Genomic DNA, 19,199 nt, shown 5'->3' on the forward strand with positions numbered 1-19,199 from the left:
TCTCAAGTACCCAAATAATTTCATTCGTCTAACAAGTAATTAAAAGGTTTGTCCTTGGTTACCTCAAATTTTTAAGGGATCAAAAATTTACCCCTCAAAATACTAACTTTCAAAGCTTTTTCTCAAGCTTGAATAGTGCTAATTAAGTTAATATATAATCATATTATAAGGATAACATTATTACGCCATTTTTAGGCAATTTCCAACATCATAATTTCACATACTCCTTTTCATCAAATCCATAAACTCACTCCCAATCATACATTATGAGTTTGTTAGGTCTCAACAACTCACATTGTCATTAATGAACTATTAAACGGCCATTAATGGTCACCAAACACTCCCAACTCCCTAATTTATTGTCATTTTCGAGTATTAATGATTCCCAACAACCAACAATTCACAAAACCATAAATATGGGGTTTAAATACTTTAAACCACTCCCATTATTTATGTTTTAGTCAATAGATTCGGATCTATAGCTCATATAGACCGAAAATTATTATCTTGACTCAAACCTTAACTCAAATCCTCATGAAAGATAAGGGGGAAAGGAAGCATAATATACTTATCTTGGGTGTTAGGAAGCTCCAAAATATCTCCAATGATCCTTAAATTTATGCTCTAACAAAGCAAATCTTATGCCTTTCATTTTTTTCCTTTTTCTATCCTTTGGTTCTAGTCTATCTCGTGACTATTATATCAAAAAAAATTGGTTGTGGGCCGCTGCACATACAGCCCACGCCACAACACATGGCACAAAGAGGCTTATCTCTGGTTGATTGCCTCTGTGAGCCACAGCAGATATTTCTCAAGCTGCTGCATGTGGCATAAAGATTTGTTCTTCAACTCTTTCTCACCTTTTAATGCCCAAATGGCTCACTTCACTTCGAGCCTGTATTTAAGGCTGGAATCACAACCAATACCCAAATTAAACTTTTTTTGTCACACACCACACTAATAAACTCAATTACTCTCATTAATCTTAATTAATTAAGTTTAAATTTTTAGGATGTTATACATATTACTCACTACATAATAAAATTTACATGATAATATTTGAAGGAGTTCAAATGCTAGAAGCATGAAAATTCCCAAGAAAATTATTCAACATCTATACATGTGTAAGTTCTTAAGCTTGATGAATTAAAATAGTTTAAATGTATGTATATGTATTGTCTTTTCAAATATGTATTGAAAATAGGTTTTGATTAAATGATTTTAGATTAAAATTTTGATATTTATTTTTCATTCAACTTGTTAATTGAGTATTTAATACGTGACGGTCGTAAAATTATTATACTATGTTTATTTGTCTACAAGCCTATATATACTAAATTAATTAATATTGATTGGTCCTAAAGTATTATATATATTTATGAATATTTTTATATCTAGCTAATATTGTATATGATATAATTTTTTAAAAAATTTTGAGTTCCTAGTGAACTAACATATTTGAATAAAAGATGATTATTTGAGAAATATATTATATCATAAAGATATATCTGCTTATTAAGAATAGTCAAATTTAGGAATTGGTATATTATCTTGAAATATAATAATTTAAAAGTGATGTTTTCATTGGAAAAAGTAAATACACACTACACTTTTTTTCATTTAACCAACATTTTGTCCCATTAGATTTTTCTGATAAGGTTTTTAATAAAGCAGCATTAAATAGTGTACAAATAAATGATATACTATTTTTTTTGTTAGGTTTTCGTCCCACTGAGTTTTTTCTAGTTAAAATTTTTAATGAGACACATTTTTAAATAATATACATTAAAAGGGAGTGTTATAACTATCGATATTATGTGCATTCAAGAGGAGTGTTATAAATATAGATATTATGTGTGGAGTGTTATAAATATAGATATTATGTGTGAATGTCCATTTCTTTATGTCATAATTATAAGAATATTTATCTTCCCGTATTACATTATTTTGACCTTTGAGGTGTCTCTCTCTCCCCCCTCTCTCTCCCTATGTGTGTTTGTGTGTGGGGGGGATCTTATTTGTATTATTTGATGTGTGGAAGTGGAAGGATTCATCATCATTTTTATTGTCTCTATTATTTCTCCTCTTTCTTCTCATTTATATTGTCTCTATATTTTATTAATAACAAATTGATATTTTATAATTGATTTCTTTTAAATTATCAGGAACCTAATTTTTATTAATTTTTTCTTTTAAAACTTAACTGTCATTCTCTCTATAACAAAATATCTTGTAGTTATTCAATTAAATCGATGGATTACTATCATGTCATGTGAGATACTTCATGAATGAGTGAATTTGTGCCACTGATTTGATCCAAATCCCCACAATAGTTAACTCTAATTTTCTGTTTAATGCTTCTTCCATTTCTATTTATAAGAAAAACTATTACTTTTATCTTATTTTGTATATAAACAAAAAAAGATTTTTTAATAGGCATTTATTGCAAACTTTTTAAATTACCTCTCATAATTTTATCATTATAGTCATAAAAAATAATTAATAAAGTATTGATTAACACAATTAATAAAGAATATTGTAATTCAATTATTTTATTTTTAAACATAATTAATATAGTTAATGTATTTTTTAAAATTATGTGATATAATTTTTTTCTACAAATAAAAACAGAGGGAGTAATTAATATCCGATGAAATTGTCCCTTACAACGTAATCAAAAGTATTAATTAATTACCCCAAACAGGTGATCAGACTTTTCAAATGTGAGTAGACGCCATGCCATGTCTTGTTCTCTCATTCATAACATTAATTGCAAATTATAATCAATTAAGCATCCCTGCTCGTGACTTACTATAACTTGTACTCCCTCCATTTTTATTTATTGAAGAAATTGTTACTCTTAGTTTTTTTTATATAAACAAAATTACTTTTTTTAACAAGAATTTATTACAAAAATTTTAAATTATTCCTTATAAGAGATAATTAATAAAAATTTGATTAACATAATTAATAAAGGGTATTGTACATAGTTCAATTCTTTTATTTTCAAATACAATTGATATAGTTAACTAATTTTTTTAAACTGTGTAATACATTTTTCTCCTACAAATAGAAACGGAAGGAGTATTTGGAAAAAAAAACATAACTTTTAATTCCTTGCACTTTTTTCAAATTTTGCTATAGGTTCTTGATTTTTCAATATTTTAGATCTCTATACTTTTATTTTTCAGTATTATCAGTCCCTTCATGAGTGGTGTTATAAAGATTAGAACACCGAAAAATAAAAATGTACAGACCTATAATATTAAAAAAAGTATAAGAACCAATAGTAAAATTTAAGCAAAGTATAAAAACCCAAAGTTATATTTTTTCTTTTTACTCCCACAATCCCAAATTATAAAATACTTTTAGATAAAATTATATATACTAATAAAGTTCATTAAATATATTTTATAATCTTACTTTTTCAAAATATAAATATAAATTTTTAAAAATATCCTTCATTTAATACTCCATTTATGAAAGAATATTAAAGAGAGAAAATTATGAGAAATGTAATACTAAAAAATATCATTAATGAAATTTTATTTTTATCAAAGTCTCTTATATTTTGATATGTCAAATCTTTTTAAAAAAATTTATATAATTTGAGATGGAGGGAGTAGCTTTTTTGTTATAACCAAAAAAACCAAAATTTGTTGGGAAAATTAATTATTTGATTATTGTAATTTTAACTCAATTATAACTTAATACCTGAACTTTAATTAACTTATTATAACTCGATCTTTATAATTTTGTTTTAGTTATAATTCAACTCTTAAACTTTTACTTCACAACTCGGTGCTTATAATTTTAACTATTTAAAATATTAGTCTTTATATTTTAAAAATAAAATTATAAATATTAAAATTATCTTAAAATTTAATATTAATATTCTAAGTTACAAAACCATTCTAATCTATGCACTAACCTTCAATGGATAGTTAAAATACATAATTCAACTTTTTTCAGTAACGTATCCTTCTTTTATATAATTATTTATTTTTCTGCATTGTTTCCGTCACTAACTTGTCTTGTCCCTGACTGAGAAACATTAAGATGGATAATGGATTGATACAACAAAAGTGGTATCCATCAATGGAGGTTGATTTATAAGTTTCAGGATTTTCTGTTATTAAATTAAATAATTTAGGATAATTATCGCCATATTTACTGCAAGCAATTGAAGTTTGTTCATATATCCAAAAGACTCGTCATCATTAACATAGCAGGTTCATGAACTTGATAAAAGCGTCATATTTTATAAAGGATTGACAGCTTGATGGCAGAACATTAAAATAATAATATCAAAGTTTTTTTGTAAAGTTTGGTGAGCTAGCATATCAATATATTTATTCACTTTTCTAAATATATAATCAAAGTTAACAATTTAATATTTCATGATAAAATGTCTGACTTTCTTAATAATTTTAAAAAAAATGATCATTAAATATATTATGCTGAATAAAGGAGAAAGTTTTTATAGAATCAGAATGAATATTGATTTCAATAAATCTTGCATTTAAACAGTAGTTGAAATCCTTCTAAGAGATTAACCGCTGTGCTTGGCTTCATATATTTTACTGTTTTAGATTTTTAAGAACACTTTACAGATTATATATTTTAAAAGATTAAAGCTTTTGAAGACACATGTAAAAAAGGCAATATCCATAAAATGTCGGCAACAGCAAGTAATTAGTAACTTCTTCTTTTTCAATTTTTTTTTGTTCGACTAATACATTTGAATGTATAGGCACCTGCACGTATGTTCTCATAAAACCATTTTAAAGTTTTTTACCGAGGTCGGGAAAACTTTTAAATGCATAGCTTTAATATCTTCACAAAGAAAGTATTACTTCTAATATTGCACGAACAAATTAATTGAACCTCCCCACCAAAAAACAAAAAAAGCTAAAGGTGTAAAGTTCACTCTCACCAAGTCCATTTCATTAGAATGAAGTTTTTCAGTTTTCAATTAAAAAAACACATGAAAGTTACCTACCAATTTTGTTTGCAGGAGAAAAATAAACTGATGGAAAGAAAAATGAAAGAAGATGGGGAGAAAATGGAAAATTTCAATCAATCCCCCTTGACCTCACATAGTTTCAGTCAGTCTTGCAAAACTTTACAATTTGACTGTATATTTGGGAATTGAAATGAAATTAAAGAAATGATTTAAATTCATAGTGTTATTATAATCTTAATAAAAATTGTAAATTTCACCTTTATATGACAGTATTTTAACCGTCAAATAAAATGACATGTAATGTATGGGGTCATTTTTTAACAGTCAAATAAGGTAAAAACTAGCCATCAAGTAAGGCCATTTTGGTGGCTATGATCTCTGATGATTCCTGAATACAGCCCAGACACCAAGCTGGAAAGCAACAATGGGGAAAAAGTGACGCACTATGAAAAATGAAAAAAATAAGATTCAACAAATTAAATGAGCCAGTTTGATGGCTTAGCTATATGTAAGCAACAAAGTGTCCCACATCGGATAACAACTTTATACCTGCCGAAGGCATCCACTCAAGCTGTCACGCCTCGCATTGAGAAGAAAGGTGACGGAATTTTCTCCTCTCAATGTTTGTTTTAAAATGGACACGGGCTGTAATCTTAATAATTAATAATTAATGGGATCCTTTAATTTCTATTTATTTATTTTGGCATTGATCTTTACCACTATGAATAAATCACACACATATCCTACTCAAAATTTAAGAGACTTTTGAGGAAAGTGCATATTTAGTGTTATTAGGTCACAAATACGATTTACATTTATTTATTATTAATCTATTTATGTGCCATATTTTGACTTATTTCTACTTGCTTGGAATAATTTTTTTAAACATAAACTTCATTTCTCAAAATATCAAAATTTATTTTTTACACAAACTTTTTAATAAATTTATAACATTTAATACCAATTTCTTAAAAATATTTAGTTAATATTAAATTCTAAAACCATGCATTTATGTACGAAATTATTTATGATTCAATATAAATTTTTTTAGAGTATCGTCATATCTTCAAGACTTCAACTGAAAATTTCAGAATGAATTCTATGAACATCTTCTGAATTTTATTTTTAAAATATACGCAAATAACGAACCTCCCGAGAATAAAAAATTTCTCTATACTTTAGTGAAATTTCAAAACTTTTATCAAAATATCCTCTGTTTTAAACGCTTTTAGCTAAGGAGTATTGCAGTTAAACAAATAATATATGATGAATGTAAAAAAAAAAAATTAAAGAAAACTGTATGTGCATTTTAAAGGTTAAGAAAAGTTTATATAAAAATTGTATTTAAATTCCATAGTGTAGAAATCTAGGTCAATACGCTTGATTGAACTAGTAAACTATAAGGCTATTATTTTGACCACTTTAGTAAAATGATTTGTTTATAATTAGTTTGATCATGGATCATTGTCTTGAATGGTTTAATGATTGATCCAATTTTCAGTATTTCTTGATAAGTTGTAAGTCTAGTCATGCTACATCTATATATTTTAATTTAAAATATGCAAAAGTTTCATAAAATATAAAGTAATTGCGTATGACCTTTCTCACCTTTCAAAGTTTATAATTAGCCTTCCTAAACTTTTATTTTTTGACACAAGACACTTAACAGTTAATAACTCTATTATTTCACCGATAGAGTTTGCCATGTCATATTAATAGAACATATACACATGGCATCTGATTTAAAAAAAATAATTTAATAATTATTTTCAACAGCTTAAAATGGGTGAAGAATTTACATGGTTGTTTCGGAGAGCAAAGCAATTTTTGATATGATCTGCGAGGAACTCCACTGGAAGCTGATGAAAAAGAACCCGATGCCTTCGATAGGGCAACGTATTACTATGTGTATGTATACGGAGATGGAGAGTTGTCTTCACCTTGCATCTAAACAATCCAGATTGGACAAAGCAAATCACGGTTTCACTTAAGCTATTAAAAATATTAAATTATTTTTTTGCGTATGATACCGTGTGTATTTTATTAATATGACATGACCAAATTTGTTAATAAAATAATAAAGTTATTTCATTGGGGTTTTGTGTCAAAAATAAAAGTTTAGGGGTGCTGATTTTAAGCTTTTAAAAATAAATGAAGTTATCTTAAAGTTTAAGAGTATTCTATATATTTTAGCTAATATTTTTATATTTTTAATTGATCAATTTTTCTGGATAAGTGTTGAAAGTTGAAAAATAAGAATAAAAAATGAAAAATATAAAAAGGAGACACTCCCTCTATAAAATATTTTTTAAAGAATTGAATATTAAAAAATATAAAATATTTTTATTATGTTAAGAAATAATTATTATTTTTTAAAAAAATGTCTCTAAATAAAAAAAAATCACTTCATATTTATCTTAAAATGAAACATATTATTAAATAAAGATAAATATAAAAAATAATATTAATTTAAAAAAATAATTATTTTATTAAAGATAAAATTTAGTTAAAAATATAACTTTTTATAAAAAAAGGGGGAAAAGCCATGGAATATAAGATTACGTGCATGAGCAGCCAATTATTATGCAGGTAATTATGATGAATGCTTACGATTTTTATTTTCTCTTTTTTGCTTTTCTCAATCGCTATTGCCCTAATCAACGAGAGGCACATGGCTTTTTTCACTTTGTTTGGATCAATGGACACTCACGGTCCCCCCCGGCTTTAACACATCAAATTTCTCTTTTCCACCCCATTTTGAGTACCAACCTTTTCAACATTTTCTTTTTTGGCTTTGGACGGAGTGATTGCCATGTGCTATGTTCTGAATCTTTCATTAATTAGCTATGTTAGCTTTCGCTGTTATTAACAATTCTTGTCTGCAACGGCTACATTATTTCAAACACATCAAAATTATTTTTAGGGAGCACGTTGTTTCGTGATTTCACGTGGCTGCTTACATTTGAAAACCTAGTTCAAATAAGTTGCCTGTAAAATATAAACTATGTCCAGTTTCGGGATATATATATTCCTTCTACTTTTTCTTTGTTGAAAAGTATTTGACTTGTGGTCTTTGTTTCTCTGCCTATCATTGTTATTATTATTATTTTTCTTTTTTGGTGTGGCTGTTATTATTAATTTAGGTTCACTCGATCTTAGATCTAAGTCATTGAATTAAAAAAAAAAAAACCAGTGAGAGACCATAGAGAGAGAGAGAGAGAGAGAGAGAGAGAGATCTTCAACTTTATTGTTCTGTACTCCATAAATGAATTCCAGTTAATATAATTTAGGACTAACACTGCCACTTGGAATATAAATGGTGATTGTGATTCAATTCTTTTAAAAATTTAAAAACAAAATGCATGAGTATTTTTTTTATTTCTGCTGGCCAAAAAAAAGGAGGATTTTTTCTTCCTTTGGTACTGTTCCAACTGAGATTTTTTGTTTTAGGTGATTTAACATGTTTTAAATTAAATATGCCCCCACATAAGTCCCTAGAAGGCACCGGGAAGCATCTTCTGTCCAGTGTATAATGCAAGCTAAGTGATTTTTTTTTTTTTTCACAATATGAACGTTGCAACCTTGAAGATTGTTCCTTTCAAATATATGCATATTATTTTGGGAGAATGATAAAGGATAAATTAATTCAAATTAAATTTTAAATATTAAATTTTAAAAATTTGTAATTCAATCTCTCAATTTTATAACCGCGTTGTAATGAATTTATAATTTATTTTTTAAATTTTAATATTGTTAAAGAATAAAAAAATTTTATTTTTCTTATTAAAATTTAGAATACAAGTTAAAAATTCATCACAATAAAATTAAAAAAATTAAAAGATTAAATTATAAATTTTTAAATTAACACTTAAAACTTAACTTAAATTAATTAATTCTTTTAAGATCTTTCTATTATTTTTTTTATTATTTTTAAATTTTACCGCAATCCTTTGATGAAGTGCCAATCTTTGAAGTTCTTTTTTCTTTTAGGATGGATAACTACTATAAAAGATTAAAATGGATAAGATAGTAGTATTTAGAAATGAAGTACAGCATGGAAGAGTGCACGAACAATAAAAGTAAATTTGGTGTGAGAAACTGTCAGCAAAAGTACATGATTCCCCAATGGTATGGTCCCTTCCTTAATTTGTAACTCATCAAAAACTGAAACGGCATATATAGCAAATCTGAGCCTTCCCATCCCACTTTATATCTCAACCATAACACTGATAGGAAACAATAGTGAGCTCATGCAAGCAAGCAAGCAAAATAAGTACACTTCTATTCATCTAGGTAATTATCCTTACCTTGAATGGCACTCCACATTCTTGTTCATAAAGCATGTATATTGCCCATGATAAATATTCTTTATCATTTCTTATCTTACTTTTGAAAAATATTACACATAAAAACCCATGCACCATACGTATAGTAATCCAATTCTTGATCTCTTTCCATATTCTCTCTTTTAAATCCTGCAAAATCTAGAAGAAACTAGCTCATTAATTTGCCTTTGTTTTTTTAATTAACTTGCTGTGTTGGTCCACCTCCTTTTGGGAATTGAGAATTTCAATTCCAATCTGGCCCTACCTGTCCTAACGATCACATCGGACATATTAATAAGACAAAAGAGGCCATTCACAGATCAAGCTTCAACAGTATTTACCTCTCATCGAAGCCTACTGTTCTGTATTATTATTATTATTATTCAAAAGAAATCATGGCTCTCTTGCTCTGAGAACAGATCTTAGAGTGCCCAATACAACTGGCTAGCTCGTGACCCCCCCCCCCCAAAAAAAAAAAAAAAAAAACATCTCCGTTTAGCTATCGGAGTATATATGTATCACACACCCTCTCTAACTTTTTCCTCCGCATAATCATATCACTGGTTCACACCCAGTTTCATCCCACAATTCTCTGTTCTTTTTCCTTGTCAGAAACTGCGCAGATGGGTGGGCTTCATCGTCTCATCCTTGTCTGGTCCCTCTCGCTAAGTCTGTGTCTTTATCCCTACTTCTCTTATGCTCAGCTAAGTCCACACCACTACTCCAAAATCTGCCCCAATCTCGAGAACATCGTTAGAGAAGCAGTTCGCAAGAAATTTCACCAGACTTTCGTCACAGCTCCCGCCACCATTCGTCTCTTCTTCCACGACTGCTTCGTCCATGTTCGTATATAATCACCACAGAACAGTACAAGTTTCAAATTTTTTGGTTGCAATGACTGTGATATGTGTGTCTATGTGTGTTTCTTACAGGGCTGTGACGCTTCGATTCTGGTGGCGTCGACAAAGAACAACAAAGCGGAGAAGGATCATCCAGATAATCTGTCATTGGCCGGAGATGGGTTCGACACGGTGATCAAAGCAAAAGCTGCGGTGGACGCTGTTCCTCGGTGCAGGAACAAAGTGTCGTGTGCTGATATTCTGGCTCTCGCCACTCGTGATGCCATAGCACTGGTTTGTTAATTCACCCTCACATTTTAATATCGGTGACTTCAGTTTTGTTGGACTGAGTATGATTGATGATAGGCCGGAGGGCCGTCGTATACGGTGGAGCTGGGGAGATACGATGGGTTGGTGTCGAAGGCATCGAACGTGAATGGGAGGCTGCCACAGCCGAATTTCAACTTGAATCAGCTCAATTCTCTGTTTGCTTCCAATGGCCTCACCCAAACGGAAATGATTGCCCTCTCAGGTAAATGTTGCGGGGCCCACTTGCTTTCAAGGCTGTCTTTTATTGGGAGAGGGACTTTCCTTTTCTTTCCCTTCTTTTCTTTTCACTTCTCCCATCTCTACCCTTATGAGAGTCTCCTTCCGCTTTTATTCGCAGTGTGACCGCCCAAATTTATCAAATTCTCCTTATCTTGTTTTTCTCTCTCCCACCCTGCATGTGCTCCAATAGGATCTCACATTAATGGTCTTGCTTATAAAATACAAAAGAAACAAATTACTGGACTCGGTTGGACCCATTTTTCTTATCATCAATCTACAATGTAGGGAGATATATGCAAGATATGCTATTATACTTCTATATATAGTTGAATGTTTTAAAAATATTAAAATTAATTAGAATATATTGTAAGAGATAAAATATTTTGAATAAATCACTTGGTTGAACTTTATATTACTTAACTGAGTTCATGTTATAATTAGGAGTGCATGGTTCGCATTCATTTAATCATTTTCTTGAGAAATTTTCTTTGCCCACCATTTGACGAGCCATGACAACAATATTGCCATCTTATCCTTTTCAATTTTCCCAACAAAAATCTCGCTGTGAATATGGAAACATATTAGCTAGTATACTCTTTTATTGTGAATCAATGTTGGTTTAGTCGGTATAATGATTTAGTTAATGACATGCGAGAATGAGTCCAAATCTTGTTAATATAATAATCTTGTTAATGAATGATCCGTAGACATTTATATAAGCACTCTTCAAATTATGAGACATGTCTTATGAGTTCTAGTGAGCAAGGAGGCCTAGTTCTAATAAACTTTTCTCCTCTAAAAAGGAATACACTTTTTTGCTGGGGTCTCCAATGACAATCCAGGATCTCCAAAAGTATCCTCGAGAGCTCATCACGAAGATTAAATCTGTCGGTGGAACATAGTGTATGTATGGTATACTTTTTAGTCATAAAAATAAGTTATGTATGGGTTTAAATTTCATGTAACACAAATAAACAAGTACAGTATATAACAGGAGGATTAAAGATTCGTCATGGGCAATGTCAATAACCCGTAAGCTGTCATGTAAATGAGTAGTCACAGATTCAATCTTACTTGTAATTTGAAATTGTGAGTACCTGTCTTATAAATCAAAATGATTCGAATTAAAGTAATAATTATGGACAGTTTGATGAATTAACTTTCAAATCAATGGTGGATTAGAGACAGTATTAACGGAGGATGTGCGTTGTTACAGGAGCACACACCCTAGGATTCTCGCATTGCCGCAGATTCGCAAACAGGGTGTACAATTATAGCCGTAAGAAGCCGGTGGACCCCACGCTGAACGCGAAATACGCGGAGGATCTGAAGTCCATGTGCCCTAGGAACGTGGACCCCAGAATAGCCATCAACATGGACCCCGCCACTCCGCACACATTCGACCACGTGTACTACAAGAATCTGCAGCAAGGGAAGGGCTTGTTCACGTCGGACCAGGTCCTTTTTACCGACCCGAGGTCCAGGCCCGCAGTGAATGCCTTCGCCAGCAGCGCCCACATTTTCCAGCAAAATTTCATCGCCGCGATCACCAAGTTGGGCCGAGTGGGCATCAAGAACGCCAAGAATGGAAATATTCGCACTGACTGCTCTGTGCTTCACAATTGACGAGTTCTTTATTATTATTATTATTATTATTATTATGTTCTATTTCAATATCAATAAGAGAATGGTTTTATGTTGTACATGCGAATTTATTATGTAGTCAAGAGTGGAACTGGTTATGAATGAATTTGTATTCGTCTTGATGGTCTTTAATCCAAGACCCTCGACAACATTTGATAGAATATTTATGACTAATTTTCAACTCATCCTTCTCACATGGTGAGAATAAAATTCAGAATTTTCATTGTTTTTAACTTCATTAAATTCTATTCTAAAAATTTATAAGATTTTTTTATATTTAATTAATTTTAACTAATTTTTTTAATCCATTTAAAGTAATAATCGAACCTATCTGTTAGTTTAAATCAAGATTAAAAAGAGATATTTAAGTTTAACCACTCATCATCTAAAAGAAATCTCATAAATTTTTTTGAATGATCATTTAATTAAACAATGAATAATTATAGGTCCATGAAATTCAGTTAACCAAATTTCACATAGCTCAACCAGAATGGTTCACAAATGAATCTCACTTCGGATTCCTCCATCTTGGAGTACACTTTAATCTTTTTGGGACCAATAAGGACATTGCGAAAAATCGCGTACAAAGCAAGCCTGGTCCATTTTCCCCAAATAAGTTTAATTGGGTTAGGCTGATATAAACATCCAACTTGTTTCAGGCCCCCTTTAAGCTTGATGTTCTTACTCAAGTTTATGACGGTTATATTTTGCGGCTTTCTTATTTTCGAATATCTGATAACCCTGTCAAAAAATTTGATGCAATTTAATTTAAACAAATACACTTGTCTGTTTTCAATAAGTTCGTCAAAGTTAACAAACTATTCAGTGTCTTTAACGATTTGAGGTTGTAGACTTGTAGTCACTATTTCCTTAAAATAAAATGAGATATAACGAAACCACTTTATGAATACAGTATTCTCTTCGTTTAAAAATGTAAGATATTTTTAATCTTTCGAGGTGTAATTATTTTTTTTTTTCAAAGGTGCTGTTATTGATAATGACTTCATATTTATTGTAGGGTATTTAATAGAAATAAATTTAAAAAGATAGAGTTGGTTAGAAAGTAGGCAAGTACTTTATTGAGGGTGAGATTCAGTTAAAATATCATATATTTTTGAGTGGAAGGAGTATATCCTAAGCATAGGAAAAAATGAATTAAAAAAAAACAAGAAGAAGAAGCCTCCACTAGGTAGAATGGAATGTAATAAAAAAAAAACTATGGTAAGAATGTAATAAAAAACTACATTAAAATTTTGAAAATAAAAATAGTTAAATAATAAAAAATTTTACACACTTATTAGTGTGCAGTAAGAATACAATTCATTTTCATTTGGGTTGGTAAGCTCAATTTTTTTGTTATCAAGAAATTATAGGATTTTTTTTTTTTTTTTGGTAATTTAACAAAATTCTTGGAGTAAGAAATAAATCTCATTTTCCTCTTCCCCATTTAAGGCTTGTTTGTTTAAACTTAAAAAGACAATAACTTTTTCAGATAATTTGTAGATTTTATTGATAGTGATTTTTTGTTTAGAGATATTATTAAAAATAAAACTTACTTTATGTTTGGTTATGTCAACACCATATTTTATTCAAGTATTTTTTTAAATTTAACAAAATCAAAATAAATTCAACTAAAAAATATAAAAATTCAAAATTAAAACTTAATCCTTTTTAGGATTACATTTTCAAAACAAAAAAATTTAATTTAATTGATAGGATTTAATTTTATTTTAGATAACCTTTTTTTGTTAGGATTTTATTTCTTCTAGTTCATAAATAATCAAAAAATGTAAAAATATAAAAATAAAATTCAACCTTTTTAAGATTAAATTTTAACAAAATCAAAAAAAATTTTGTTTAAATCTTTGAACATTTCTCCCAATTTATCCCAAATATCCAAAGATATTAGGAATCAATTTTTTGAGACTCAACTATTCTTAAATTTCTTTACTTAAATTTTTTTGTTTTTCATTTAAAGAAAATATATAATCTAATTTCAAAAAAAGGGTAAACATTAATTTAAAATAAAAAAACTAATTAATTGCTAGGTGTGCATTTCACCCACAGAAAAAAAAAACAACAAAGAGGAGAACAGATCCTTCAGTACAGAAGAAGAGAAAACCAGAACTAGACTCTGCCACCAGCCAAAAACATGAAATCAAAGCATGCAGAGGAAAGGTAAAATGATAACACCGCCAAACCAAGGGAAACCAGACGGGAGAAAATAGAAACAAAAGAAGCAAAGGTATGCACTGAAAAAGCAAAAACAGACACAAAAACACCAATGCAGAAAGCAAACACAGAGAAAAATATAGAAAAAAGGAGAACTTTCAGCCATGCAAAGTAACAGAAAAATGAAACACCAACAAAGAAAGTAAGCACACACATGCACAAAAAAATAGAAAACAGAGAACAAAAAAAGCACAAATGAAATGCAGAAAAGAAACATAGCAGAGCAGAGCAAGAAAGCACGTAAGCTCTCTCTCCTCACATGCAAGCTCTTCCCTGTTTTTGCTTTAAAAGGGATGAAGGAATGAAAGAAGGGGGGAATGGACGAGGAGAAGTCTGAGAGGAGATAGAAAAATGAAAAAAAATAGAGGCAAGAGAGGAGGTGATAGGGATGAGCTTTTTTCTGGAAAAAAGAAGAGATTGGAAGAGGAGGAGCAAGAGACCGAGAGCGACAAGCTTTTTTTGGAAAAATAGAGACTAAGAAGACCAAAAAAAATGCTTGATCATGCAGAAAAATAGAGACAAAAAAGCCACAAAAAGTGAGAAGAAACAGAGACAGAAAAGAAAGAAAAACTGGAGAAGAGTGGCATAGAAAATCGAGAAGGAGGAAGGAGAGAAAAACTGGAAGAGAAGAGAGAAAACCAGACGTTGTAGAAAACAAAAAAAAACTCAACTGTGAAGTAGGAAAGGAGACAGGAGGAAGAGAAGGGAGAGACCAAGGGAGAGACCAAGGAAGAGAAGAGAGAGCACGAGATCGAGCTCCTTCTTCGCTAGGGTTTGCTTCTGGATCTTGCTGAGGAGTATAAAGGAAGGAGAATGAACGAGAAAGAAACTCATTCTATCAAAAATATAAAAATATAAAAATATATATCAAAAAAAGAGCTTGTGAGAATATTGTTGATAATTTGTAGGGTGATTGTGGTTTGAAGCTGTATCTATCATGGTTATAGTCTTGCTAAAAGTTTATGCCAAACCTGAATTTTTTTTTAGAACACATTCTTAAGTTGAAAGAATAGTGAATTATCAAATTAATTTATTCTTTTCATTGCCTTTATTGCATAAATTGTTTAGCCAACCATAATATTATGCACAGATTGCAAATAAAAATATCTCAATTATTTATTTATCGTGTAAGATTCTAAGAATCTTCATAGGCATTTAGAATAATTTCATATCGTGTAAATCAATAAGATTTTGCAAATATGAGAATAAATCTTATAATAAATATTTAAGTCTTATGTGAGATTTTAAGAATCTTTGTAGAAACTTAAATTAATCACATCATCGTATGGGATAATATATCCTCACAGGTATCGTGATTCACAATTTATATGGTAAATACATAAACAAATTTTTGTAAATAAAATAATAAACTTTTTTATATAATATTAATTAATTAAACTAATAAATGTAAATTATAATTATATTGTCTAATTAGATCTTTTGAGTCATGTGAGATTTTTAAAACTCCGTAGACCTTTAAGATAATCATACTGTCGTGTGAGTCAATAAGGCTTCACAGGTATAACGATTAAAATTTTTATATTTAAAAATATGAGTTGTATAATTACGCATTAAAATATATTTAAAGTGAATATTATTTAATCCTTTTATTGTATGAGACTTTGAATCTCTGCAGATATTCAAGATAATCTTGTATTGTGTGAATCAAAAAGATTTTACAGATATGAGAGTAAAACTTATATACTAAAATTAACTCTCTTTTTATAATCTAAATTAATAATTTATTTAAGTCTCATGTGAAATTTCAAAAATCTTTAGAGACTTAAATTAATCACCTCATCGTGTGGGATAATAAGTCCTCAAGATATAGTGATTCTCAATTTTTATAACAAATAAATGACTTTTATAAAAAATGATATAATACACAATTTAAAAAAATTAATTAACCAAATTAATGTATTTAAATTGTAATTATAATTACCAATTATATCTTTTAGTCATGTGAGATTTTTGAATTTTCGTAGAATTCTAAGATAATTGTATTATCGTATGAGTCAATAAGACTCTGCAAATATAACGATTAAGTTTTTTAATACACACACACACATAAATTATATATTAAATTAATTAAATTAAAGATGTATTTAAATTTAATTCCTTATCGTATGAGATTTTAGAATCTCCGCAGATATTTAAGATAATCATATTACCGTATAAGCCAATAAGGCTTTGCAGATATGACAATTAAAATTCTTTAAAAACATACATACATGCTTAAACAAAAATTACTAACACTTAAAAATATAAATAAATTAAATTGCTAAATTCTTTTATCATGTGAGATTTTAAAATTTCCGCAGATATTTAGAATAACTGCATTACCGTATGAATTAATAATGCTTTACAAGTATATAAGTTAAAATTCTCAATTATAAAACACAAAGAAAAATAATTTTAAACCCTTTTCTTTCTTTATTTCAAAAATTCAAAAATTGAGAAAATAATTAAAATTACATTACTTTTTGCAAATTAAAACACACATATCAAAAATTCAAAAAATATTTTATTTGTAAAATAGTGAATTATTTCTAATTAATTTCTCTTCTAAAAAAAATATTTTCACCAACAACTTTCAAGCTCGAACTACGTGGACTTTAATCCCCATTACAAAGTATGTAGGCCTTAAAGTCGGATTCTAAGTCAAGTCCTCCCTCGTAAATAAATAAATATTTCTCACTTAATTCTTATCATTTCTATATCAAGCACATGAATATAAAAGGGATAATTAAAATAATTTTAAAACCATATTAATATAGCACAACAAACTTCAGGCAACCATTCTGATGAACGGGTGTTGTGGGATGCCTAACACCTTTTCCATACTCAACTGACTCCTGAACCTATTCTTTATTTTTGCATACCATCCTTATCTTCCTTTAATCGGTTTCTCGAGATTTCTCAAAATCTTGGTAGCAACTCCTCGTTCGATCCGGTTCTCGCTGCGAAGGTCAGGACCTCCGCTCGCATGCCATCCACATCACATTTTTTTAGGTGTGACAATCGGCAACTCCACTAAGGATAGGTTAGAAAGTCAAGCCTATAGAAGTCTGTTGTGCGCAAAATATAATATGATTTTTTTATTATTATTATCCCTTTTAATTTATGTGTGCTTTTCCCCCCTTCTTTTTCTCTTTTCTCTCTCTTTTCATTTTTTATAACATGTCTTAGGATAAGTAACATGTGGAACAAATTCTAGGATAGAAGACTTTTATTTGTACATATATTTGTCTTTCTGTTTGATCTAATTAACAGGTGAGGATTAGGTAACATATATGAATAAGGTAACATGCTTGCATGATCTTATCACACTCTGTGCACTTACACAATTCAACACATACATTTTGGGCCCTATACCTGAGTCTGTGAATATCATAGGTTAGTTAGAGGTTGATAGTGGTTTCCCTGTGGAGTTTTAAACTCTCGGAGGTTACTACGAATACCTCACCCAAGCTATTACTTACTTAGTAAATTCGATCCTTATAGAGCTTATGTTCTCAAAAGGTCAAAATTACTAAGTAATGTCTTCACCATGTGGTGAAGGCATCTTGGGAACCTTCTATCTATCAGGACTATAAACCTACCTTAGAGCTACATGTTTTAGAGAAAATCTAGTATCCCAACCATTTTAGCTCTACCTGATGATTACAAAGATAAACAGACTTAAGCTTCCTAAATAGGACACAAAATGAGAGCATGTTTTATTGCATCATTATCATCATCATGACATATCATTTGTACATGCTGCCTTAAAGAAAATAGTTGTTGGGTATCTTATGCTAGAGCGGGTATTGAATGTCATTACACTAATCAATATTAATGTGTCATAAAGACAGCGTTAGCATTAAATAACAAAGCTTTGGCCGTGGGTCTTTGACCCCAGTGACTATAAATTCATTTCATAACATTGAAGAGTTGATGCATTTTGTCAGCTAACTCCCATTAAATAATAAAGCTTTGCCCATAGGTCTTTGACCCCAGTGACTATAAATTCATTTCATAACATTGAAGAGTTGATGCATTTTGTTAGCTAACTCCCATTAAATAACTTTTCTTGTTATAGGGTGAAATAACACATTTCATTTTGAAAGTGAAATATTAGCCACATCATAGTTTTGACTGTTCATAGGCTATTCGTTAATCCTTTCTCCTTATATTGCAATAAGTACCTAGAAGAGATTGGAAATTTCTCATTTACCTATATGATAAATTAAGCTTTATTTAACAAGAATTAGTTGACTCTTGTACATAAATGTCTGAAAACCAACTATTCTTATTTTTTTCTCTTTCCTTAAAAAAACAATAACAAGTTATAAGGCTATTACTCTCATGACTTTAATCATGTAGGGATTTTGGTCCCTTGTAGGTTAATAGTTATTTTTCATTTCCCTATGATGCAATAAGCATATGAAGGAAAGGAAATTTTGTTTGGCATAAATGAGGTAGCCTTGTAATCACTTAAGAGAATGCACAAAATTATACTATTTTTAATATTTAAACCCTATTTATAGGGATTTCCAAATCATCTTGTGCTTTCCTTAACATAAAGGTTTAAGGCACAAGTAAGCATACTTGCTTATTTAACCTTTGACAAGTAGTAAAAATGATATTTGAAATTCTCTCAAT

The 19,199-nt window shown here is 29.5% G+C and overlaps 1 protein-coding gene across 1 annotated transcript; it reads left to right on the forward strand.

The window, feature by feature from the left end:
* Positions 1–9,806: 9,806 nt before the first annotated feature.
* Positions 9,807–12,429, forward strand: LOC129311632 (peroxidase 51-like). Its single transcript, XM_054954016.1, has 4 exons — positions 9,807–10,133; positions 10,224–10,424; positions 10,497–10,662; positions 11,896–12,429. Exons 1-4 carry the CDS (start codon positions 9,915–9,917, stop codon positions 12,303–12,305), a joined length of 996 nt encoding a protein of 331 aa, XP_054809991.1. The 5' UTR covers positions 9,807–9,914; the 3' UTR covers positions 12,306–12,429.
* Positions 12,430–19,199: the final 6,770 nt, after the last annotated feature.

Source organism: Prosopis cineraria, unplaced genomic scaffold, assembly GCF_029017545.1.
Source record: "Prosopis cineraria cultivar Desert tree isolate PC_DT_omini unplaced genomic scaffold, ASM2901754v1 PC5, whole genome shotgun sequence".
Classification (NCBI taxonomy): domain Eukaryota; kingdom Viridiplantae; phylum Streptophyta; class Magnoliopsida; order Fabales; family Fabaceae; genus Prosopis; species Prosopis cineraria.

Bases quoted from the DNA above. Each gene is read 5' to 3' on its own strand.
- LOC129311632 (XM_054954016.1), top strand. From the start codon at position 9,915: ATGGGTGGGCTTCATCGTCTCATCCTTGTCTGGTCCCTCTCGCTAAGT. The intron at 10,425-10,496 runs GTTTGTTAATTC...GATTGATGATAG, and splicing joins CTCGTGATGCCATAGCACTG to GCCGGAGGGCCGTCGTATAC. The intron at 10,663-11,895 runs GTAAATGTTGCG...GCGTTGTTACAG, and splicing joins GGAAATGATTGCCCTCTCAG to GAGCACACACCCTAGGATTC.